General features: G+C 40.8%; 4 protein-coding genes across 4 annotated transcripts; 1 reads left to right on the top strand and 3 right to left on the bottom strand.

Annotated features, from left to right (window-relative positions):
* Positions 1-38: 38 nt before the first annotated feature.
* On the top strand, positions 39-2,841 carry trim35-13 (tripartite motif containing 35-13). The gene is made up of 6 exons (XM_054607992.1): positions 39-440; positions 1,453-1,548; positions 1,649-1,879; positions 1,968-1,990; positions 2,095-2,213; positions 2,306-2,841. Exons 1-6 carry the CDS (start codon positions 39-41, stop codon positions 2,839-2,841), a joined length of 1,407 nt encoding a protein of 468 aa, XP_054463967.1.
* A 265-nt stretch (positions 2,842-3,106) lies between these two features.
* Positions 3,107-10,800, bottom strand: slc27a1a (solute carrier family 27 member 1a). The gene is made up of 13 exons (XM_054607983.1): positions 10,398-10,800; positions 9,850-10,017; positions 8,757-9,151; positions 7,818-7,985; positions 7,206-7,275; positions 7,013-7,104; positions 6,814-6,923; positions 6,491-6,700; positions 6,287-6,413; positions 6,061-6,198; positions 5,620-5,784; positions 5,338-5,484; positions 3,107-4,147 (listed from the first exon to the last, which is right to left on the bottom strand). Exons 2-13 carry the CDS (start codon positions 10,014-10,016, stop codon positions 3,990-3,992), a joined length of 1,947 nt encoding a protein of 648 aa, XP_054463958.1. The 5' UTR covers position 10,017; positions 10,398-10,800; the 3' UTR covers positions 3,107-3,989.
* On the bottom strand, positions 10,704-12,399 carry ptger1c (prostaglandin E receptor 1c (subtype EP1)). The gene is made up of 3 exons (XM_054607330.1): positions 11,548-12,399; positions 11,263-11,409; positions 10,704-10,733 (listed from the first exon to the last, which is right to left on the bottom strand). The coding sequence occupies exons 1-3, from the start codon at positions 12,397-12,399 to the stop codon at positions 10,704-10,706; spliced, it is 1,029 nt and encodes a 342-aa protein (XP_054463305.1).
* Positions 12,400-15,615: 3,216 nt separating this feature from the next.
* LOC129098861 (adhesion G protein-coupled receptor E2) lies at positions 15,616-23,691 on the bottom strand. The gene is made up of 19 exons (XM_054607982.1): positions 23,418-23,691; positions 21,846-21,920; positions 21,451-21,615; positions 21,195-21,347; positions 20,854-20,997; positions 20,364-20,486; positions 20,150-20,193; positions 19,956-20,060; positions 19,556-19,709; positions 19,307-19,429; positions 19,007-19,197; positions 18,750-18,914; positions 18,437-18,631; positions 17,989-18,206; positions 17,819-17,879; positions 17,634-17,725; positions 17,268-17,436; positions 17,082-17,177; positions 15,616-16,584 (listed from the first exon to the last, which is right to left on the bottom strand). The coding sequence occupies exons 1-19, from the start codon at positions 23,446-23,448 to the stop codon at positions 16,543-16,545; spliced, it is 2,346 nt and encodes a 781-aa protein (XP_054463957.1). The 5' UTR covers positions 23,449-23,691; the 3' UTR covers positions 15,616-16,542.
* Positions 23,692-24,235: the final 544 nt, after the last annotated feature.

Here is a 24,235-nt window from a genome sequence, read left to right as displayed (position 1 = left end):
TCCAATCCTGCTGCTTCATCAAATCCCTGTGGAGAAGAATGGCCACCAGACGTGCTCATCTCGAGGATGACCTTTCCTGTCCAATTTGTGGACATATTCTCTGTCAGCCAGTGGTGCTCAATTGCAGACACCGATTCTGTAAAGCTTGTCTTAAAGACAGCTGGGAGACACAAGGCGGTGGGGATTCACATAGCTGTCCTCTGTGCTGGCGCCCTGCCTCCATGGATCAAATCGTGGTGAGCACTGTGCTGGAGAAGTCCTGTGAGTCCTTCAAGGCGGACAGGAGCAAGAATGACCCAGGGGCTTGTAAGGAGCACGGGGAGAAGCTCACCTTGTTCTGTTTGGAGGACTTGGAGCCAATATGTGGCGTTTGTGGGAAGACGGCTGCCCACACCGGCCACAGGCTCTATCCCATTGGGGAAGGTGCTCATGACTGTAAGGTAGGTTAACGTTACAGGGCTGGTCACCCCAGTATTTAACAGAGGTGACACATTTTTCAATGTTGGAACTGAATATCTTCAGAATCAGCTACTTGTGAAATCTTGAATTTCCTTAATCGTCTTCTTCTGTTTTATGAAGAAAGCAGCTGTAATCAATGATGATGAAACATCTATTGAAATACCTGTCGCATTGTTTGGATGCCGAATTTTATGTCTGTCTTTATAGACTAGTATCTAAAGTCAACAATATAACAATACCCACAATATTGTCTCTGAGCCGTCAATAAAAATAGGAAGACGATTCACTTAATTTGACAATCACAATTGTTTAGCTTGACTGGTTATTTTGCTCATTAATTCTCAAGGGCTATCTGTCATTGACCAAATAGAAGAAGTGGTACTTTACCTGGACATTATTTTAATTTAAAGCTTTTCAACATTTTGGCAAGACATTATAATATATTGTGTTTTTTACTTGACATTATAATATATTGTGTTTTTTACTTTTTTTGTTTTTGTTTTTTGATTCTACCTCTCTGCTTCTCTAAGCCTGATATGTTAAGTGTGAAGGTGTTTGGCTGAGTTCATTCACTTTCTAATAATAGATGTATATTTATGGTGTGCCGTTGCCACAGGGGGTCTGGAGAGGACTGAAACTTGATTCCCACATGGTTTCTGTGACACTCCATTCATTCTATTCATGCCCTCCTCGACCCTCTCCTGATAACAAAAAAATCGGCATTACTAATGTAAAATAAATCTATTGTTGCCATATTGTGTCTTTGTCTTTATCCTAAATTTCCTGGGCTCAATTTTTCTACTGTTACCAGGAAATTGGATCCTTTTCTTTGGATCTGCACCTTTAACTTGAGTGCTGCATTGTGCAGCTTTGTGTTTAATGCTGCCATTGAAGAGCATGTGGCAGCTGAAAGCCCCACATTGTACTGACAGCTGGGCCGACTGCCAGACTGACCTTGTATTTAAGTTGATGCCCTGTCACTGACCTTTTCAGGAGGAACTGAAGAGCGCACTGCTGCCTTTAAAAGAGAAGTTGCAGTGGTACAAGAAGGCAAAAAAATCCTGTGAGGAAATGGCAGAACATGTCAAGGTACTGTCAGTTCCATCAGTACATCATGTTTCTTGGAACGTTCTGAAAGGGCCAAGGTGTGGAGGCAATTATTACCCATCAATCATGCCTCTCTCTCCAGAACCAGGCTGAACACACCGAAACACAGATCAGAGATGAATTCGAAGCCCTTCACCTTTTCCTGAAGGAGCAGGAGGCTGCCAGACTTTCAGCTTTAAAGGCCGAAGAGGATCTGAAGAATCAGATGGTCAACCAGAGGTTTGAAGAGATAAGCAATGAGATTACATCTCTCTCAAACACCATCAGATTGGTGGAACAGGAGATGCAATCTCAAGACATCCCATTTCTTAAGGTAGATAAGAACGTTGCTTCAGACAGTTTGAATAGCAAATTGTAACCAGAAGTGGTTTCAAGTTGTTTTTCTTCAATGTTGTTTTCAGAATTACAAAGAAACAATCAGGAGGTAAGTGTTAACTCAACATCTTGGAATCCATCTCAGAATATTTTAGGATAATATAGCTCTACAGACACAATTCTCAACAACTAACTGCTTAAGTATCTTTTCAGAACGTGGCGGTCTTCTGTTGAACCACAAATGATTTATGGTGCTCTGATCGATGTGGCCAAGCACTTGGGCTCTCTGAAATATAAAGTGTGGGAGAAGATGAAGAGCATAGTTAAATACAGTGAGTTCAAACAATAACAAGCCATGTTTTATCGACCAGCTATTTTTCTCACCACATAAGTAACCTCTTCCGTGTTGTTTTTTTCTCTCAAGATCCTGTGATTCTGGATCCAAACACAGCAGCCAGCTGCTTCATCCTCTCAGAGGATCTCACAGTCGTGCAGAACTCCACCCAGATTTTCAAGCTGCCAGACAACCCAGAGCGCTTTGACATAAGCGCTGAGATGCTGGCCGCTGAGGGCTATACATCTGGACGCCACAGCTGGGATGTGGAGGTAAAGGACAACACATACTGGGTGGTGGGAGTGGCCAAAGAGTCCATCAACAGGAAGGGCAAGCACGTGCTGACACCAGCTGAGGGATTCTGGACTATAAGGTTTCGCAACAAAGAGCACAAGGCCTGCACGGCACCATGGGAGCCGCTGAACATGACTAAGACACCAGAAGTGATAAGAGTAGTTTTAGACATGGACAGAGGCAAGGTGACCTTTTACGACCCCGGAGAGAGAAAGCCTCTCTACACCTTCACACAGATCATCACACCCAGGGCCTTTCCCTACTTTTGCTCTGCCTGCAAAGAGCACCCACTGAAAGTCCTACCCAACAGGATATCCTTGTCAACGGAATAGTTCACATTGAAGACATATTGCCGAACATTGTTTCTATAAAAATATGAATAATGAAAGAAATGAAGGGCTGCTCAAGCTTGTGATGGTTTGATGCTTTTTTCTTTTGCGATTGACGACTGTTGTGAATTACAGCACTACACTGCAAATACAGAAAAAAAAAAAAGAAAAACAGCTACTTTATTTATGAATGACATGAAACACACACAGAAATGTTTTAAAATATTTTATTTGAGCTACAACAAAAAAAAAAAAGTAGTCTGTGAGATCTGAAATTGTAAATAGCTTAAACACCAATATATTACTACACTGATAAGATTTGTTACATATAATGACAGCCACCTCAGGTGACTCAGCTTTGCATGACACAAAAATCACTACAGTGATTTAACAATGAGCTCCTCTCTAGGAAAAGCATTAAAAAAATGAAACACAGATCAGTTTCATATAAGGCACATACAGTAACAGCTTTTGTTTGTTTGCAAAACGTGTGCCGCTGTTGTTCTGAGGTTCAAACATGAAAAGTGAGATTAGTTTTCCATTGCATTAAAAAAAACCAAAGACTACGGTTAGTGTTTTATCTAGTAGCCATATGTACTGCATGTTGAAGTCTGGTCTTTTCAGCCTCATCCAACCACACGTAACTCACAGTAACGCCATAGCTTCACTCTCAATTATTGCTTAAACCTACACAGACTTAGTCTTGTAACATATCTCATAAATGGGAATATACCCTGTAACAGCTTTTCACTTGATGCTACATCTTTCTGTCCCAAGCTCATTATTGTAATCATTATTGTATCCTATTTTAAACGAGTTGTTGTGGGAGTTACCCACTCTATGTGCGGTGATGCTCAAGAACGTTTTGAGGTGTTCATTTAATAATTGAAAACAAGTTATTAAAAAGGAATAAATGTCCTCTTATTATGTCCTGGTGTGTTACTCATACAGTGTTAAAACAACATCTGTAACAATTCTCTATGTAATTCTATGCTAGAAGTCCTCTCAACTCTGTTCCCTGAAAGGTTCAAATCCTGACAGGTGGTGCACCAACACTGACTAATCCTGACACCAGCGTTTGAATATGTTATCCTCCCTCTACAGGATCTCTTTAACTGAGGCAGCATGGCCGACCTGCTACGGCCTCCATGTCATAGAGACATCCTTCCCTCCGCTATAGCGTTGTATAGCTCCTCGTCTACTGCCTCATAACATGCAGCTCTAGTGTTCAAAAAGTAGATCTGGTCGGCGGTGAGACGTGGGTCGTATCCCTCCCTCTGCAGCCGGGTTTTCTGGATTTTAAATGTACCTAAGCAGGAATGTGGAAATACAAAAAATAGATTAAAATGTTTGTCTCAGTGATGGTTAACATTTTTATGAAAACAAGAGGAATATCAAGTAAGTGCACCTGTCGCTGTGCTCTCTAAAAAAAAAAAAAAAAAAAGCCTTGCCAGCCCGGTTTCAGACAATCCAATAGAAATATATGATTTACAAGAGAAACACTCTGATGTCGGAATGCTAGTTAATGCAGCAAAAGATGACACCCCCAGACTCCACAGTTCGGTGCCAGGAACCGCGGAAGGACACAGGGTTACAGCCATAGACTGTACAGAAGAATTGGATGTGGTCACAGAGACGTCACCCATTGATTGTAGCTTTTCTGTGCCGCTTCTCCCGGTCTTGGCACACAACTGCTGATGATCTTTTTCCTGCTAAAAGGATTGCCAACTTCCACTAGAAGCAGATAACTAATCAAAAACATTGGAGCATGTTTTGATTAGTATGTCCTGTTTGATTGTATGAGGGTCGGATTAAACCCGACCAAATATTCACTGCCGCTTACGAGTGTCTGCTGATAGGCATGCAGCTAAAAGCCAAATCACAGAAACTGCTCATTCTGCAGGTAAACATGTCCACATTTATGAGCAAAGCAACATACAAAAGCACCCAGTTTAAAACCCCTTCATGAAATAGGCGTTTGTTCAATGAAAAATATCTGAAATTTAATAAATATAACGAGTAATGATTTCTAATGCTCTAATTCTTGTATCTCTATTCAATGCTTCACTCTTTTGACACAATCAGTTAATGTTTTGAGTTAAGCTCTCCTCATTCAGGGACTTTTCTTTTGAATATGATTCTCAAAACATTAACGGATTGTGGCAAAAGAGTGAGGCAGTGAATTGAAATACAAGAGGGCATTACAAATCATTACTTGTTTCATATATATGTATGTATGTATGTATGTATGTATGTATGTATGTATGTATGTATGTATGTATGTATGTATGTATGTACAATATGAATGTGTATGTCTATTTATTTATATGTATGTATACCATGTATATGTATTTATGTATGTATGTTTATGTATGTGTATTTATGTATGTATGTATGTGTATTTATGTATGTATGTATGTTTATGTATGTTTATGTATGTGTATTTATTCATGCATGCACTTGCTACCCCATGAATATTTATCTAGATCTGCCACTGACCTGTGGTGTCCACATGTGGGGAGATTCTTAGGAACACGGGGCGCGCATACGAAGGAAGAGCTTGCTGGACTTTATGCAGGAAACTGTTGTAGTCAAAACTCCCTGTGGTGTCAGCAATGGCGGCCATGCCCGCCTTACCCTCCACACCTGGTATGACATATGATGGAAATAAATGCTTGTCAAGTAGTGAGTAGAGTCAAATGCAAGAAAAAATAAATAATACAGTTACGGCCCAAAAGCGATGTGGGAAGCAGTAAGCACACAAAGTCATTGTGCCATTACCTGGAACTACCACGCCGTACACAGCCACGTCGGTCTGACCCAGAAGACTGCTGAGTACGCCTTCCACCTCGGTGGTGGAGACATTTTCTCCTCGCCAGCGGAAGGTGTCTCCACTGCGGTCACGGAAGTACATGTAGCCCATGTCATCCATCACCAGCACGTCACCTAGGGTAGAGAAAATAATTACCAACATTGGGTCAAAAACCCCTATGTCTAATCAAAGTATGGCTACACCGTCAGAAAAAAAACAACCTTTCTGAGCACTGACAAAGAAAGATTGGCAATCCGACATTGCCCTTATTATGAGCTTTCTTTATTTTGAACACTTACAAGACTCATTGCACATTTTTTTAACTGAGCATGGTAAGCTGTGTTGAATGTTGTGTACAATATAAAAGCAATAAAAAAAGAAATTTATGGGACATAAAAAGGATTGGTAACCTGATAGATATGCAGAATCATCCTTCTTGAAGACATTGTGAGCTATCTTCTTCTTTGTAGCATCTTGGTTAGCGTAGCCATCAAAACGCCGTAATGGGTCCTGTTGGTTGATACGACCCACCAGAAGTCCTGGCTCCCCTGCAAGACATGGAGTTAACTCAGTTAACACAGTTAACAATCACACATGACATGTTGAAAACGCATTATTGTAATCAGTATCAGTTACCAGGGCGGCAGGGCACACAGAGCCCCCGGCTGTCACGAACCAGCTCCATGCTGTCCTCGTCCACCCTCACCAGACGGATTGGGTACACGTTGGGGAGAATGCGACTGTTGAATCCACAGGCTCCCACCTGCCAGGACAGAGTTCTGATAAACTCATATTCACATTTCATCCAGTGAAGACACACAAGTGACAGTGAATGCTGACCTTGCCGTCCATGTTGGCAATGCTGCAGTTGCACTCGGTTGCTCCGTAGAACTCGCCGATCTGCTTCACCCCGAAACGCTCGGTGAAGGCCTCCCACACACTGGGGCGCAACCCGTTTCCCACCGCCAGACGAACTTTGTGGCCTTTTTCTGACGGCCGAACTGGCTGAGACAGCAGGTAGCGGCAGATTTCCCCGATATACTGCACTATCTACAGCAGGAGAGCAGTGTTGTTATTGACGCTGGTTCAGGATTTATGCTTTATAGTTATTGATTTCCTCGAATATGGCACATGGTCAGTGTTTTCCGAGAATAAGCTCTTACAGTGCAGTTGTACTTAATGCAGTCTTCCCAGAAGCGGCTGGCAGAGAATTTCTTCTTCACTACCACGGTGAGGCCATGGATCAGACACTGACCGACGCCCATGATATTACCTGGCAGGAAGAGAAAGCTAACACTTTGGTTATGCAAACTTAAAAAGAGGGAAACTGTATTCATCAAGCTTGAGCCTGCAGTTGTATACCTGCTGAGTGATAGAGCGGCAGGCAGTCATAGACGATGTCAACGGGACTCATGCGAAAGGCAAAATACCCGAAAGCAGCAATTCTGTAGTAGCTGTTGTGGGAACAAAGGAGAGGATCTCAGACATCTATCATTAGCTGTGCAGCAACTGTAACAACTCTGGAAAGCTGTGCTTTGTTTTGTAAATGTCATACCGACTATGTACCACAATGGCAGCCTTGGGCAGTCCTGTGGTGCCGGAGGTGTAAATATAAAATAGGCGGTCTGCAGGAGAAAATACAATAGAGCATTACAGATGCACACCGAAAGTTTAAGAAGCATGCAGCCACCAGTGAACCCAAATAATGACAGAACTGAAAATACAGGCATTGTTTTTGATGTGCCTCATGTTTTCCTTGGCAACAAACACCCCTGGAATGTAAGGTAGGGCATATGTTGAGCTCACACCTTTAAGGCCGACTTTTATATCCATTCATCAAAAACAGATTTACAATAGTTGAGGATTATGGTTTTATATTCAGACAGACAGCTGACTAGAGAAAAATGTCAATATCTGTCTCGAATACAAAATGACTCATAACTCTAAAGGTTCTGCAAAACCAAGTATTCACCTCATCACACTTGAGTCACATAATTACAAAAGAGCAATTTCAGTTCAGAAACTAGAACCCAGACTGAGATAAATGAATTACCGTGAACACACACTCTGTGAATTCAGAATAGAGGAATAAGGAAAATGATTTAAAGAGAAATTAATAATTAACATACATATTAAGTCAGCATACATCTAATTCGGTGATACTCACCGTTCATGCCTTTGTGGGGAACACAAGGTGAAGGGGGATGTCTGGGTGAAGACGCTAAAATTGGGTCCAGAGGTTGAGCACCCAGCCGGGCCAGATGTTCCGCATTGATGTCCCCTGTACTAAACCTCTGCATGGACTGGGTGTTGGAAGAACTGACCTCCAACATGGCTGACATTCAGAGGGAGATGGGAGGAGAGGAAACCAGTTTGGTTAGTTCAAACTGTTTAGCTTAGATAGGAACACACTTTAAATACATTTGTATTATTGTGAGTGAAAGTAATGTAATTATATACTGTAACAATGCCAGGTAATTGAATGATCCTTTTTTGTATAAGGTCAATCTAATTATTATTTCTTCTTTGAAGCCATGATGCCTATATAACGAATATCTTAAACACCACAGACCTGTTTGACAACATTAAGACAAAAGCAGAGAAAACAGACATCTAAAGAACAAATGGAGTGCTGATCAAATACTTATAACACTCACAGTAAATATAGTAATGTCACACACACACAGAAACCACAGAGACAAATGAAACAAATTTTTGTATTGTAACAGAGAACTAACAGAATCAAATGTTAACCAACTTTAAAGAGAGATTAACTAGGAGGAGTTTAACTTGGAATGTGATCACTGGCAGCATGTCCTCCTGACCACATGACAAGCTGGACAAACAGTCATTATCACAATGTGCTCCTCACAAAAAATGAATCATAAAGTGTGACACCACAGGACAAAACGTTGACCACTTCACATGATGTTACACATAAATGTTAACTAAACTTGTTGCTTAGTTAAGCAGCCTAATCCTATGCCTGTTTAAATAATGTGCTGGATAAGAGTGAAGATATTATCCTGTGAAACAGTATTTTTATAATGTTACCCTCCATTAATACAGATTTAAAACATAATTTCTTGATCAAACACATTCTTACCCTCAGCAAGCTCAGCTCCGAACACAACAGCGCGTGAACCTGAAACCCCGATACAGTGCATGAGGGAATCATGGCGGAGGTTGAAGTTGATGAGCGCCGCTTCCACCCCGACCTTGGCAAAGCCCAGCCAAAGCGCCACCTGCAGCGGTCTGCTTTCCATGAAGAGGGCCACCACATCGCCAGAGATCCACCCCTGACCTCTCGCCCAGTGGGCCACTGCATTAGACATCTCGTCCAGCTGGTTGAAAGTCCACGTCTCCCCTGTGGCCTCATAGATGAGTGCCGGTTTGTTTGGATGTCTTTTCACTGTCTGGGCGAATATGGAAGGAATGTTACTTCCATTGCGCATGTAGCGCCACAAAGCCATCTTCACTCTCAACAGCACGTAGAGGCCACTGGTGAGGGTCCATGGAGGGAGACAAAGAGTAAAGAAATGAGTGAGGATGTAAAGGGTTGGGCAATATGGCCCAAATCTTCTATCGCAATAAAGGTCATTATATATCTCGATAACAATATATATATATATATATATATATATATATATATATATATATATATATATACCATGATATAAAATGCTTTATGGTGGTTCAATAAATAAATAGTCCAATATGACATAACCATATGGTAAACCCTATTTTTTGCATATTCCTGTGTGAATTAAATACTTGACAAAGAAAAAAGTACTGAGTAGTTTCTCATTAAGTGTAAGAACCGAATAAATGTTCCCAGCTATATTCTGACAATGTTTACATACATGCACACAAAAATACAGAGTAATCAGATTAATACAATCGTTTTTTTATTTAACTACACTTGGGTAATCCCATATCATTTCAGATTTTTGCAATTAATTTGCAATTCATTTTATTTATTAATTTGAAATAGTATGCACTTGTTATCACTACGTTCCTCTTACTCGATTAGTTGACTAATCTGCCTTTTTGGTTTAAGTCGACGAAGATATCTTGAATTCTTTTTATGCTTTTCGGATGTATGATTTCCTCCCTATATGGTTCAATTGAATAATGGCACATTATCATATTGATTCATCAATCAGAATCAGAACTATACTTGGATGTATCTAACTCACTTGATGTCTCTCTTGGCCGTTCGTGCTGCAATGTAGAAGTACTTCCAGCTTTTTGTGCCCAGATAAACCCCGAGGCCTGCTGCCAGGCTCCAGGACCAGGACACCCCGAAGAGACGCAGCAGTCCCATGGACCCCAGAGAGGCTGAGACACTCGCCGCATTGTGCATTCTTGTCATGGAGGAACACACATAGAGAGAGAGAGAGAGAGAGAGAGAGAGAGATGGGGGGTTTTAAGGGTAGAGCTGGCATGGGGCTGGGTCCTCTGGCCTACATGGGTTTCAATCAGGCTGGTACACACAAGTAGCCTGACGTCACAAACGAACTTTATTATAAAAGCTAAAACAATTAGAAAAAAAAAAAAAAAAAAAAAAAGCCCCGAGCAGGGATAAAGTTATTACACATTAACTAGGTCACACGTAAGTAGTTACACGTAAACCGAGGTCACCCAGGGTGTCATCGTCCACTCACATATATATACATATATACATATATGTATATATATATATGTATATAAGCACGTGACCTCAGTGCGTCCATGCTCTACTTACCTACGAGTCGACAGACTGAAGCGATGTCACCTTTCACCCCGCAGCTCGACACAACTTGGTAATTGTTTACGTGGAAACTATCGAGCATTCAAATCGTCCTCCGGATGCCGAGAGCGCAGAGGATATTGTAGTTTTTAAAGGAAACCAGTAGTTTTAAGTGTCACAACAGTTTTACAGTTTTAGCTACGTCAGTGCTGTTGTGACTGACGTGAAGTGGGCGAGTAACAATTTACATGCAGACGGTATTTGGATAAATGTCAAACGTACGTGAGCGAGTCCTGTACCTTGAAAACTAGTTCATATTTTTTATGTCCGAAAGGCGAAAGTGACCGAGACCTGAGTGGGAGCAGCGAAACGCAGAGCGAGCCAGACTATCTTCTGTTCTCCATATTGAATGGAGTCACTGCCAAAGAAGCCCCGCCCACCCCGGGTGTTAGGCTTTCAAAAGCAGCTCAGCCATTCGTCGAACCCACCGCCCGTCATTGCCTCTCTCGATTTTGATTGGGCATCACTCACCCAGCCTGATTGCCCGACCAACGGTTTTGCAGGTGGCTGCTTTTGATAGTAGCACCGGCACAGACTACTAACTAAATGTTGTGAAATGTTGTGAAAGTCGCACTCCATCCTTTATTCACACTGCTCGCATGCTGACTATTGGGCCCCATCGAGCCTCGTTTAAAATAACACAGCAAAGTTTACATTTTATTTTCAAACCACACCGCAAAAGTAATAATTTATTTTCATCCATAACAGAAAAAGTCTAAGTCCAACATAGTCATTGCAGAATTGAAGCCTGCCTGTGTGTCTCTGCAAAGGATCTATTTTCTCTCACTATGGGCCTGTGTGCATGGAAAGCACAACAAACTCTGAAAATAACTGCCTTCCTCAGTAAAATGTAAACCCAAGGGTCCAGTATCTGATTCCAGGAGGCCATGCGTAAACCCAGGAGAATGAACCCATCTTTCTCTTGGGTTGAAGTTCTTTGGTTGAACTGCAGCACAAGAATATGGATCTATATTGAAGGAGACACACAGAATCACTCATGAGGTACAGCTGTTACTTTATCATCAAAACAAATCTTTAAATACCTGAACACTAAAGGTGGTATCTTTCTAGAAAATAATCTGCAATCTAAAAAAGGAGTACTCACAAGAAAGGGGCTCCAGCATACACAGGAAACCACAGTGAGCACTGCCAGTTGTGCCATCATCTCCACATCCAATGAACAAAACAAGGAGGAAGAAGTGGACGAAGTACGACGAGTGGAGCGAGCTGCTGATTTTGCATTAACGTTGTGGGACTTCCATCTGGCCCGCAGCAACGCCAGACCACTCAGGATGTTGCAGAGGAGGGAAAAAGTGAGTGCAGTGAGGCCCAGACAGGAGAAGGCCAGAGCCAGGTTGGTGTCAGCTGTAGACTGTGGATCATGGATAGGTAAGAAACACCAAGTCCCAGGAAATTGGGTAGTGTAACTTCCCACAGAAAATAAAGGTAGAACTGCCAGCACAAGTGCAGCAGAAGACAGAAATAACACAACTCGCCACACGTGACCCAATGTGATCATAGCTGCGTGGAAAAAGGGCTGAGTGATGGCCACGCAGCGCTCCACTGCCATGGCACAACCCAGCAGCAAAGAGCACAAGCCAAAAAACACCATACTTGCCCCAAAAATCTGACAGAATTCTTTGGTGGGCTTCCCAGCCTGCGTTTTATACCTATGATCTACATGCAGATACAAAGCAAATGCCCCTGGGATCACATGACCTGCAAGGTCGGCCAAAAGCAACGCAACCGTCAGCAGCAGAAACGGTGCTTTGGATTGGCGGCGGAATCGCAGGCGGGACTTAGCTAGGATGGCCAGAGCCGTGAGGTTGGAGATGGCGCCAAATGTCATAGTGAAGCAGGACATCCCCAAATTTGAAGATTTGACAGGTGGCCAGGTGCTGTTGTTCGGCCAGGGACTGGGCTGCTCGGAGGAGTTGATCCTCAGGTTCTGGTGCATGATGGATGGCGTAGAAGAGGTAGAAAATGAAGTCATGAGTAAAGATGTGTCCTCATCTTCAGTGTCATCTACAGAGAATCACAGGCAAAGTTACAATACTTCCATTTGCTCAGACAAACCACTGAGTGATGTGTTTTAGCTTGTGTTTTTATGTCATCCTGTTCTGCTGTGTAAAAGGTGTCTCCATTAATTAATAGACAGCAGGATAACAGAAAGGTTTAAGAAGTCCTAAATGCAAAATTATGCACTAATGAATGCTATGATACATATTTCTCATCACCACTCAAAGACTGATTACAACAACGGAGCTTAATTAAAAGAGCTTCCGCTGCCCTGACAATAATATAGAGGAGTGGATGAAACCCTGTCAGTCAGAAAATGTCCACTTCAAAAAGGATGACTGTTCATGGAAAATGCATATGAAGCATCAGTCTCCAGCAGTGGTTTTAATGCTGTGTGTCATATTTGCAGGATATTTTTATTCTGCTGACAGTCACAGAGGGGTGGAAAGATTTGTAGCAAGACACATGACAACTTGCTCAGACCAGATTTTTAAATACAGAACAAACTGTGTAGCCAACTGGAGGCCCTGAAGAGATGATTACCACACTTTTAACTAACTTTACTGCATCTTGTGGTGTTGAAATGAAAGGAACGTTTCTGATCTTCGTTTGTTTGCACAACAGGCTGTTTCTGTTTCACAAAATATTCTTCTTTTTAACACATTTCTTTCCACTTCTCAGATCTCTCACCTGCCATAAACCTACCTTTGCTTATTTATATTTTGCTCCTGCTCCACAACTCCTCGCTTGGCTGGTTCCCTAACTCATTATGCCATTTCAGATACCAGTATTTTGGTTTTGGCTGAACTGTCATGATACCATCAGTGTGCACCTGTTTGTCTGTGTTTGAAAGAGAGCTTGGGTTTTTAAGTGAATCAATCAAGTTAATCATAATAAATTTGAACCACTAATCTCCATTTAAGATGCTTGGAACCTGAAGAGAAACTAAACTTGTAGATGATTTTAAACAGCAAACTTTGGTTTAATACAGTCCTGTATTTGTTTCGCTACTTGATAATTGATACCATTAAGCTTTAACTAGCAGGACGTGCCGATGTGCATTAGCAATTTTCATCCTCTGGTCATACATCATGCATCAGACACTAGGCTTGTTATTTGTTCCAGGTTAATTGATTCTCCCTCTCCAGACGCAGCCTTTTCACAGGGTCACTGCAATAATGTGCACAGACTTTTTTAGTAGGTGCGTAGATAGAAATCTTAGCAGAGTCCTCCAGTGGCAAAAGGTTCCAGGAGGAGGCATGTTTTTTTTTAAATAAGAAAACAAGAAGGAAGACAAAACTGCAGCTAAAATGTATCTGGCTCGTTTCCATTTTCTGGTAAGACAGCAACAGAATCCTTTGAATGTCGAAACATGTCTGCTTTGTTAGCACCAGTCTACATCAGTAACTCACAGCTGATCAAGCTGTCAATTTATTTTATCATCTTTCTTAAAAAAAAGAAAAAAGGACAAATTATTTTGTTTTTGCATCTCTTTTTCTGGTACCTCTCTCTTACTTCATCAGTTGCCCGTTAACCTACTGAGAGAAGTGTTTACCCCGGAGAGTGTGAGGAAATGACAGAAGAACTTGATTCAAAGGAATCCAGGGGTCATATTGAGGATTGGGAGGATGTTATAACAAAAGAAATTTGTCTTGTCAACCGTGATATAGTTTACCATGCAAATTCTTCAGACAGATACTGGATGCTGTATCTTATTCCAAACACCCAGACTGCAGCTCTTGTTAAATTCTTCTTTTACTGTGTTCTTTAAACAGAACAAAACATTTATCAACAACTCAGGCAGAACAAAGAAATGCCCAGCTGACCTCGGGGTAGTGCTCCTTCTGCATCATCCATGTCTCAAATATAGCTCTCAAGATGTCTAAATCTCTCTTGAAATCCTTGAAAAGTGGATTAAATAGATGAAATAAAGGATGAATCTATAGCTTTCCTAGGGATTTCATTTGCTACCAGATAATAATGTGCTTAGGATCATATCTATGAAGTAAGTGACCATGAAATGATTATGAATTATAAATTGGACTTACCTTCAGAGTACTCCGGATGAACACTGGATAATTTGGGTCGGCTCAGAGTAAATGAGAGAGGACATGTATGTCTCTCTTGTCTGCAGAGCTGCCTGACTTGCCAGGTTCAGTACTAATCACTATTGTTCACAACCATTTCCTCTCGTTCTCCTCCCTTTCTTTGCCCCCTGCCTCTCTGACAGATTCTCTTTCTCCCTGGTCCGGCTTTCTCTCTCTCTCTCCAGAGGTTTGGAAGCTATTTTATCTTTACATGCCGGATCTGCATTTTCCATCCTCTTTCCCCCCCCTCTGGAAGTGGTCCTTCCATCTATTTATCTTCTCTACTGAATCGTAATTGTACCTGAGGTGATCTCAGCAATCACTTTCCTTTTGTTGTATCGATCCAGTGCTAGCTGAATAATTCAACAGTGAAAAAAAAAAAAAAAAAGTCAGGTATTGCGAACATTTTCTGATTTACTTTCTCAAATTCTCAATGATAATTCTATTTCCCTCAAAGCAGAAAGAGTTTGTTATTCCGCTGGTACTTATCACCCTCTGTTGGTGACATAAACATACAGTAAGCACAGAGACGGACATGAAAGGAGTTTGAGAGGGCATGATGGTGATTAGGTGCCCCAAGGGCTTCTGGTATACTTAAACAAATGCACTGAAGATGCATCAGGAGCGCCTCTATCAAGGTTTGCAAATGTTAAAGAGGGAATAGTACATATATTATATTATACAGTACAATGGGTTTTCAGGACTACTTAAGGCTTGTTTACTCCTTTAGATTCAAGTACCATTTTTCAGACTACAGAGTTGTTTTTGATACCATCATGTCTGTATCACGCACAAACAGGAAGGAAAAGGAGATAATCTTCCATTTCCTCTGTAAGTAAAATATCTTTTGCTTTTGCGTCAAACAGCCAGATAAGCGTTCCCACAGTGAGCAAATGCAAGAGAGTGACAGACATGGGGTCGAAATGAAGTTAACATCATTGCATGTTTGGCAATGACTTTCTGTTTGTTGTTGATGCAGTAAAATATGTTTTTTTCCTTCAGATGCTCAAAACTAATTTATCCTATATTTTAAATAAATTAATTCAAGGCCAGTGGAGGATATCCAGTAAGTGGAGCAAAATAAAAATATTTATTCAATTTAAAGCTTCCAGGAGAGGCAACACAATTTTAAATAATGTAAATTGGAAATTCAGAAGCTAAGATACATATTTTGACCAAGAATCAAACAGAAAGCTCAAAATTGAGCTAAAACCAGTGCTTACAACAGTATTCATTTTCTAACAGACAATAATAACAAAAGTTATCTTTAGAACATTCAAGTTCAAAATTTCCGTTTTTTAAAATAATTCGATATAATACATTTAACATATTACAGCATGCCGATTGGCGCGGGAATGCAGTGACTTACTGTATTCATACTAAATTGCCCAGCAATATATACACAAATATACTTTATATTTAAAAAAATATTTCAGTGGCATAATTGTCCTTTTTTTCGTTGGTCATATTAAGATAATATCGTTTTAAATACAAGTTCTACAGAAAAAAGTGCTTGGCTAACAAATGTCTTTCAGATTGTCTTTGCTGGTTCAATCAAGTACCTGGATGACATGACAAGCCGTATTACAGGAACCTGATAAACATCACAACATTACACAACATTATCTATCACTCTGATATTTTGGCCCAAACCATTTTTTTAAATACTCAAATAAAACAAATGTGGGGATGAATGTAAAGCACACTTTGTGCAGCTTAACAACTGTTGAATGGCATTTCTCGTTTCTCATTTCTCAATTATAACAGTCAACTGTTACGTTTTAGATAGCTTTAAATACAAAGACCAACTTATTAACCCAAAAGGAAAATGAAAAAAAAAGAAAACAAAAAGAAGGATACTATTTACAACATTTTGCAGTGAGGCAAACCGGTGCATTCACCAAAAATTGCATGGCAGTAGTTTGCCGTCTGTCTTAAACAGATGGCAGACGGCAAATAAATCAGAATTTGCTCCAGTGTCACTTTGTAGAGGCTCAGATTCGAGACTCTCCCGTGTCCTGGGTGCTCTTTGATGCCTGAGGACCACAGAGAGAGAAACAAGCCCATCAGTCATGACAGACACATTCAGTACTCTTACATTATCAGGAAAGGCTGTACTCTGACACACTATAGTAGCTCATCACTATTATTATATACCTCAGAATGATGTGTTTGCTTTTGGAAGCTTTCCAAATTAAACTTCCAATGAATTCTCTTAAGCAATCTAATTACAGATAAAATGTTAAACTATGCTGTCAACATGCATAGTTGATGTTGGATTTGCTTTGTCGGTGAATAATTAAGGCATCTGTTATCGGGCAAAAAGTAAATACAATTATTTTCCTTTAGATAAGATGTTTTATGAAAATATATATGGTGGCTAAAAAATGGTATCACAATGTATCTCAACTGATTCATCACATTGCTATGTTGCATTCCCATGAAATGAGTGAGTAATATTGGATAAAACAGATTAACAATGTTATTCCACTTGAATCAGAGACACTGCAGTCAAATATGAATAACTGCTTACTTGAGCTTTGCTGGTTTGTGAGTAACTGAAGTTTGAGTAGCTCTTTTTCTGAGGAGCACAGCATCTGGACAGGATGTTTCCATATTCTTCCCTCACCTAAGTACAAGAACAAGAATTGAGTTTTGACACCAGAGAAAAAAAAGCAGCAGAGCTTGTTCTTTTGTTTTTGAGAGGAGCTTGACCAACCTGTTTGGAAAACAGACAGTGCATGACAAAGAGCATAACCCCCTGAAAGCTGCCAAAGATGGTGAACAGGTAAGACATGATTATGGTGCCTTCCTCAAACTGGAAGCATCCAAAGATCCACATGGTGCCCAACAAACACAGCTGAGCCACTGCAGTGATGGTGAACGCCCTGCAGGAGGCAACAAAGACACACACAGGTCTTAACTGAAGCACTTTAACCGGAAGTAACTTTTAACTTTTATTTTGTATTTATTTATCTTTTGTTGGAGAAGCAGAAATATAGAAAATGTGCAGTTCCATATGTCAAATGAATGCTTTCATATTTACACATATACAGTGTATTGTATGCAGTTTGTGCTGACTCACTTTATTTTCTGCAGATTGTCAAGTTCAGGGTTTAAACTTGAGAACTTCTGTGCCAACTTCCACACAGTGATGAGAAAGAAGAAAACGTTTACCTGAAAGGCAACATAGGATGAGTTGTTTTTTTATTTTCAAAGAACTGTAGTCAGTTTTGGGGATTATTTTCAAATCAATAATTTCTTACTCACAATGATAATGACGCAGGCAGGGCCAAAGAAACTCCAAATGGAGTCCAGGTTTAACCAACAACTGCAATTCACATTGAGAGTTTATTGAGCAGACTATATGTCAACATAACCTGGGAATCAGGAATAAATTAAAGATAAAAACAAGATCAACATCAGTGGGGGGAACTTACTGTCTCTTGGTGCCGTATCCCTTGGCGTTAGCTAAGGCAGAGATAGCGACAATAACAGCTGGGACTCCGTAGCCGCCTGCCATCATGTAGAGGGTTTTGAAGTTGGTGTTGAAGACCAGGACTACCATCCTGAAGAGTTGTATGCCCTCCAGACACATCCAGCAAAATGCTGCCAGGAAGAAGAAATGCAGCAGCCCTGCTATCACTGCACAGCCAACCTGATGCAGTAGGGAGAGAGATGAGGATCACGATGACAACAGTGAAAAAGGGGACAAAGGATGCTGCGACATGGGGAGAAGGAAATAGGGAGGAACTATGTGCTGAATAGTTGTTTATAAATCTTCAGGAACCACATAAATCATTCAGTAGCTCTGCTCTTTCTTAGAAACCATCCCTCTGCTGTATTTGACTGTATTTTGACTGTGCAAGCTGTTACAGAAGTATTTACCCGGCTCTCCGTACGAGAGATGCCTGCGAGGAAGATAACGGTGGCTATGAAGAGACTGATGCAGAGGTGCAGGTGGATGGTGGTTCTCGGGCTTTTGATGGATCGGATCAACGAGAAGGTCAGGATGCAGATGAACAGGCAAATTAGTGAAAGGGACAGACCAACCCAGGTGATCAGCTGCAATTCAAACTTGTCCTTTTGAGAGAGACAGAGAGATGGGTTTACATAACAGTAGACAGAAACAGGCTGTAGTTTCATCTAGAGACTCTGACTTATAAGCGTCATGATTTGCTGTGTATCATCATGTTTTAACCTCTATCTCGTAGAGCGCCATGAGCACAGCAAAGCTGCTCAGATGGTTGCAGGAACACACAGTGTGTTCAGGCTTGGACTCCACCACTTTGCAGCCACGAGCAGACCATGACCCCCCTTCCTGCGAGGCATCCCAGAACACACAGGTGTGATTGGATTCATTTGTCTGTGAAAAAAAAAAGAAAAAAATTACCATTACACGAGTAATATTTTTCCACAGAGACAGATTATTATCCTTAATGGCAAACTAGAAGCTACCTGTTGGAGGTGTCTGAAAGTCAGTTTGACTGGCTCTTTGAGGTGGCTTGTGTTTCTGTTACTGACGGAGACCGTCACGACTTTAGAGTTGAGCTCAAAGCGTTGGTTCACTTGTGGTTTCATCCCACCAAAGAAGCCGTCTGCAGAGTCCTCCAGGTTTGCATAGCTCAGCAGGGACACTGTTGTAAAGCCTTTAATAATCACAGCAGGATAACACTGGATTAAGTGGACATTCATCACATTCACCTACATCCTAATGAACGTTGTCACCAATGTGTTACTCATAGGCGTGATCATTACCAGGGTAATATGAAAGATCTCCAGCAGCGGTCTCCAACTGGATGTCCACCTGAGCTTGCTTAGACGATAAAGTCACAGCTCCCGTTGGTAATTTGGCCCCTTTCTCTACCAGCAGCTCCAGCTCTGGACCAAGGTAGACACGTGTTTATCAATATACTGTACATGACTTCAGAAGCAGATCAATCTACCAGCTTTTGCAACAATCATTCCATCAGAGGACATCTCAACGTGAACAGATTGCCTTTGTACCTGTGTGAGTGGAGGATCTTGTTGTCCCAGGGGGCTTAATGAAAGCTCCTATGAGCCTCAGAGCGTTCTCCACCAAGTTCAGAAAGGTGGAGACTTTCCTGTTATCATTGAAGGCTCCACTGGACAAGAGCTTGTCGATCACAGACAACAGTTTCTACAGCCGCAGGAGAGGAGGGGGGAGAGGGAGCAGAATAGGGAAAACAGGAGACAGAGTCAGTGAGAGGCAGACATTCAGGCTGCATACCTCCTCAGGTCAACATAAACAGTCTGCAGAGCTGTGCACAGACATCTGAACTCCATGTAAAAAGATGGAATAGGGCAACACTTCCTATTTCTGATGAACTGAAGGCTTTTTCTGCATAATCAAACTCCATTTCAATTAATTTATGTACAGCAATACCTTCAGTATGTCCTCTCCATCCAGCTCTGTTGGATTCTCACTTTCTGTAAGGTTCAGACAGCTTTCTTCCAACTGCATCATGAGATCATGTGCGACTGGAAATTTCTAGGAAAGCAATTTGGGGAGAATGAAACAAAAGTATGAGGCAGAGGACATTTTTAAATAGCTGTGATTTGTTGCCGGTGTGGTGTTACCTCTTGCGGATTGTTCATGACTCTGAATACATCACAGTTTAACGCTGAGGAAACAGGAAGTGTTGTTTTGTTAAATGTGCTCGCTGATGAACGTGACATTCATATTATGAGGACACCTACGCTCATGAAATCGTTTTGTTTATATATTTACAGAGCAAACACCGGTTCAGTGATGGATGTTGGGAAAAAAAATGTAGTGTTGCAGTGTTCCTACCAGAGCAGCTAGACCCTTTGTTGCCATAGTTAGTGAACCCTGCGTGGCATGCACAGTAATGGCCGCTGGCTCCACGGTGGCAGGTTCCATTTCCGCAGATTGCCTTATCAATCATACATATGTCTAAAATGGAAACAAATCAGGGAGAGGAAAAAGTGTGTTTCAGCCCCTGCTAATGGAATAACAAATACCCTGGTCCACCTGAAAGTTCATATCCAAAATAGTGCTTGATAGGTTCAAAGATAATGCCTAGAAAACATAAAGCAGCCCAGACAGAACCAAAACATAGAACAGCTAATCATTAAATCAACTTAGAAGTCAGTTCTGTTTGTCTTTTGTGGGTCACTGTTCTTGAAAGACAACTGTGCAAACATAATTTAATGTAAAACAAGTAGAGTTACATCTAGATCAAATTAACTTCTCTATTTGTTTTTTTAAAACAATGTGAGACTCGTTATTGTATTTTGCAGTATCACGTCATAGCCCTCACCTTCACATTGCTCCTGACTGCCGGTGAAATTAGATCTGCCAGATTTCAGTCCAAAGCCGGCGTTACAGACACAGTGATAACTGCCTGGTGTGTTGACGCATTCTGCATTTTCTCCACAAACACTTTCTTGACATTCATCAAAATCTACGTGAGCAGGAAGAGGACATCTTAGAATAACTGAGTAAGGAAACCACCATTGAACCACCAAATATTTTCATCTTAAACACATAGAAACCCTCATGTCACTGCAGCCACATAAAAAGAGAACAATTATACAAATACATTATCATTCAAATAGCATACCACAGAATTATCTCATAGGTTACTGATAAGAATCTCACCTCTGCATGTTACGTTGTCACCGTGGCGAAAGCTTTCCATTCCAGTAGTGGACATGAATCCATCGTCACAAATGCAGGAATAATTTGGGATTGAGTTAAAACATCTGGCATTAAGTCCACAGATGTCTTTGTCTTCCAAGCACTCATTGATGTCTTAAAGCAAAAGATCAGGACAGGACTTTTTAATACTTAGATGACAACTGCAGCAGTCAAACTTTTCTCTGCTTGCATTGATTCAATGTACAAAATGACTTACCTTGACATTCTGTCGATGTGTCAGCTGAAAAATTCAAAGCCCCTGTCGATGATTTGTAACCATTAGCACACTGGCAGTAGAAGCTGCCAATCGTGTTGAGACAGAGCGCGTCCTCTCCACATGGCCCGATTTCATCAGACTCATCAACTTCACATTCATCAAAATCTTAATTAAGGAAGCATGAATGTGAGAAAAATGGAATTAGGTAAAGTAATAATACATTTCAAATGCAATTTGTGAGCGTTATTTGATTTCCCATGGATCATTTAGCAAACCATTTCATATATTTTCAGTTATTAACTTCTAAATGCAAAGATGAGAAAAACACACACATGCCACAACATGGCTGTTTTTCTATGATGGGTTATGTGTTAAAACAAGTTTGTTTTTCATACCAACGCAAACTTGCTTCACAGATTTACGTCCATTAGGGCAGAGTGACAGGACCATGACGAGGGAGAGGTACAGAGCTGAAAAGCAAGCAGGCCACTGTCATTCTACAAGTTCAAAAAGTATTCAACATTAATGCAACATCTGCATGACACCCATGCTTAATCTACACTAACCACTTTTTAAGAAATAATTCAAAGATGTTTCTGTGTAGCTACAGCAGCATTAAGGTCCAGTTTGAACACATAAATTAACATCAGAAACGTTCTGAGTTTTAAAAAAATGCTCTGCAGAAAAGGTAAATGCCCTCATTTTCGACCCTCATTTCCTCAGATTGTTCTAATAGCATCTGCACCACATTTCGACACGGGTGTCTGCAGAACTCTGCTTCCTATGTACGAGGAAACATCAGCTGGCGTGGAACCAGCACAAAAAAAGCATTACATCCTCAGACTGTACGAGTGCACAGTCAGTCTTCTGCGGTTGCCTAAATGATGCCAGATGGGTTTAATGTACACTCAGCATATGGAAACAGGAAGAAAGAGTCCAGTTATTTTTTTCCCCATTATCAGTTTAAACAATTAATTCAGTATAATTATCAAAATAAACAGTTATTAGTTGTTAATTAAAGGGTCAGTTCATTCAAATCACAAAGAGGCACATTCCCATAGGTATCTTTGTGTATTATTTATTGAAGATTACTGAAACATATGTTTTTTTGTACTTGAAAAAACTCTCTGTGGACATTTTCACTATTTGTTTTTACATCTTAAAGAAAATGGTTCACAGAAAGGTGTTGGAAAGATACAGTGATGTGTTTCAATGGTTTGCACAAGTTGCAATCTCTCAATGTTTTGTTGTCTCATGGCAACGCAACAAGTTTTTTCCTGTGTGACTGTCGGCACTGTAAGGTGACAAATAACGTAGGCGCTGTGCGATGAGCTCATAGTGTATAAATATCACTATAAAAGCAAAAGAACAGAGGTCCTCTGTGCAGTGGGACCCAGATAGAGAGTTGTTTGAAGAAAAGCTGCTGTGTTCAGCATCACTTCTCCTAATTCATTCAGGCTCTTTCCCACACTCAGGCTTCAGGCTCTGACTGCTGCAGAGAGGCTCACATTTAATGAAGAACTGTGGCAGTTTCTCACTATTATAATTTCTGCCAGGGAGACTTGCCGGCAGATTTTATCCCAGCGGAAAGTTGTTAAACAAAGTAAAAACACATGGAATTTAGAAATAGACATTACTGTATAAAATTGATATTTTTTTTGGGATCATGTGATTATTTTTGACTTGACTAATATCATACAATCATTTACTTGATCAACTCAGCCTTTTGAAATCTATACGTGTAATTAGTGTTTACAGTGTGTTAAAAAGTCTCATACGACATCAGTTCTTCTATTTCATTTGAACAGGAAGCATACACAGATATACAGATAAACCTATTCTTAAAGGTTTACAGGCATCTGCAAACAGTTAGTTTCCTGCTTTAGACCCCAGAACATTTTCAAACTTCCTCAACAGATGATTTTCCATCACAACTACTGTGCAAATGGTTGACAAATGTGACTCACCCAGTATCACGAGGTTCCACCTGCCCGCCATGGTGAAGAGGAAAACACTGTCCAGATATGTAGAAGGAAAGTAAAAACAACCAAAACTGGGAACTCTCAACACCCCACTTGTTTCTGTAACTTACAAAATGTAAAGGGGGGAAAAAAGCATCCACCAGTCAAGTTAACGGACTTAGGGAAAGTATGTGCTGATACCACCATATAAATATTATAAAAACACTGGAATCAGTAGTCTCCCATCTCAAACAATGACCTCTCCTGTCTCTTTCTCCACTTTGAATCGTCATCTGTTCTCAGTAATGAGGTGACATGCTGAGATGACTAGTTTAGGGGAGGGGATTCTCTCTCTCTCTCTCTCTCTCTCTCTCTCTCTCTCTCTGACATAGAGATTGGTAGTTGAGTTTAGTCAGAAGTTCCTGAAAAGTAACTCCTACTCTTGTTAGGGTGGGGTGATAGTGAGGAAATAGAAATGTCAGTCTCTACTCTTCTTCCATGACAGCGATGAGTTACTTAACAGTGTTTTTGCAAAGGTAATTTCTCTCTTTCTCTCTGTCTCTCTGTCTCCCCTCTGTTGGATGCTGTGGTTGGGGGAGAGACAGGGGGTCAAGAGGAGTTTATGAGAGTGGTCATTGTCCTGCTGGTGGGTATAAACTCCCATGAGTTTAAGCACACAGCCTGCGAACTATGGCGATGACATATATATAGCTTTAGCCTCTGAGTGCGTCTGTTTGAGACAATGTAACAATGGTAACAATGTTGAGCTTCATTTGGAAAATAAGTGAACAAAGAACAGTGAATTTATATATTTATATGTAATT

The sequence above is a fragment of the Anoplopoma fimbria genome, chromosome 11 (assembly GCF_027596085.1).
Source record: "Anoplopoma fimbria isolate UVic2021 breed Golden Eagle Sablefish chromosome 11, Afim_UVic_2022, whole genome shotgun sequence".
NCBI lineage: Eukaryota > Metazoa > Chordata > Actinopteri > Perciformes > Anoplopomatidae > Anoplopoma > Anoplopoma fimbria.
This window is presented reverse-complemented; position numbering and strand designations above follow the sequence as displayed.

Coding starts and splice junctions, on each gene's coding strand:
- LOC129098861 (XM_054607982.1), bottom strand. CDS start 23,448: ATGGCGGGCAGGTGGAACCTCGTGATACTGG. Junction 19,710..19,955: donor ATGGAGAGGACATACTGAAG/GTATTGCTGTAC, acceptor CTGCGGCTGTAG/AAACTGTTGTCTGTGATCGA. Junction 18,915..19,006: donor CTTTCAGACACCTCCAACAG/GTAGCTTCTAGT, acceptor TTTTTTTCACAG/ACAAATGAATCCAATCACAC.
- ptger1c (XM_054607330.1), bottom strand. CDS start 12,399: ATGCACCAGAACCTGAGGATCAACTCCTCCGAGCAGCCCAGTCCCTGG. Junction 11,410..11,547: donor TATGCTGGAGCCCCTTTCTT/GTGAGTACTCCT, acceptor CCTTCAATATAG/ATCCATATTCTTGTGCTGCA. Junction 10,734..11,262: donor GGAAGGCAGTTATTTTCAGA/GTTTGTTGTGCT, acceptor GCTCCCACTCAG/GTCTCGGTCACTTTCGCCTT.
- slc27a1a (XM_054607983.1), bottom strand. CDS start 10,016: ATGCACAATGCGGCGAGTGTCTCAGCCTCTCTGGGGTCCATGGGACTG. Junction 6,924..7,012: donor GCCGCTCTATCACTCAGCAG/GTATACAACTGC, acceptor TCTTCCTGCCAG/GTAATATCATGGGCGTCGGT. Junction 6,199..6,286: donor CTGTGTGCCCTGCCGCCCTG/GTAACTGATACT, acceptor CATGTCTTGCAG/GGGAGCCAGGACTTCTGGTG.
- trim35-13 (XM_054607992.1), top strand. CDS start 39: ATGGCCACCAGACGTGCTCATCTCGAGGATGACCTTTCCTGTCCAATT. Junction 1,991..2,094: donor TACAAAGAAACAATCAGGAG/GTAAGTGTTAAC, acceptor GTATCTTTTCAG/AACGTGGCGGTCTTCTGTTG. Junction 2,214..2,305: donor GAAGAGCATAGTTAAATACA/GTGAGTTCAAAC, acceptor TTTTCTCTCAAG/ATCCTGTGATTCTGGATCCA.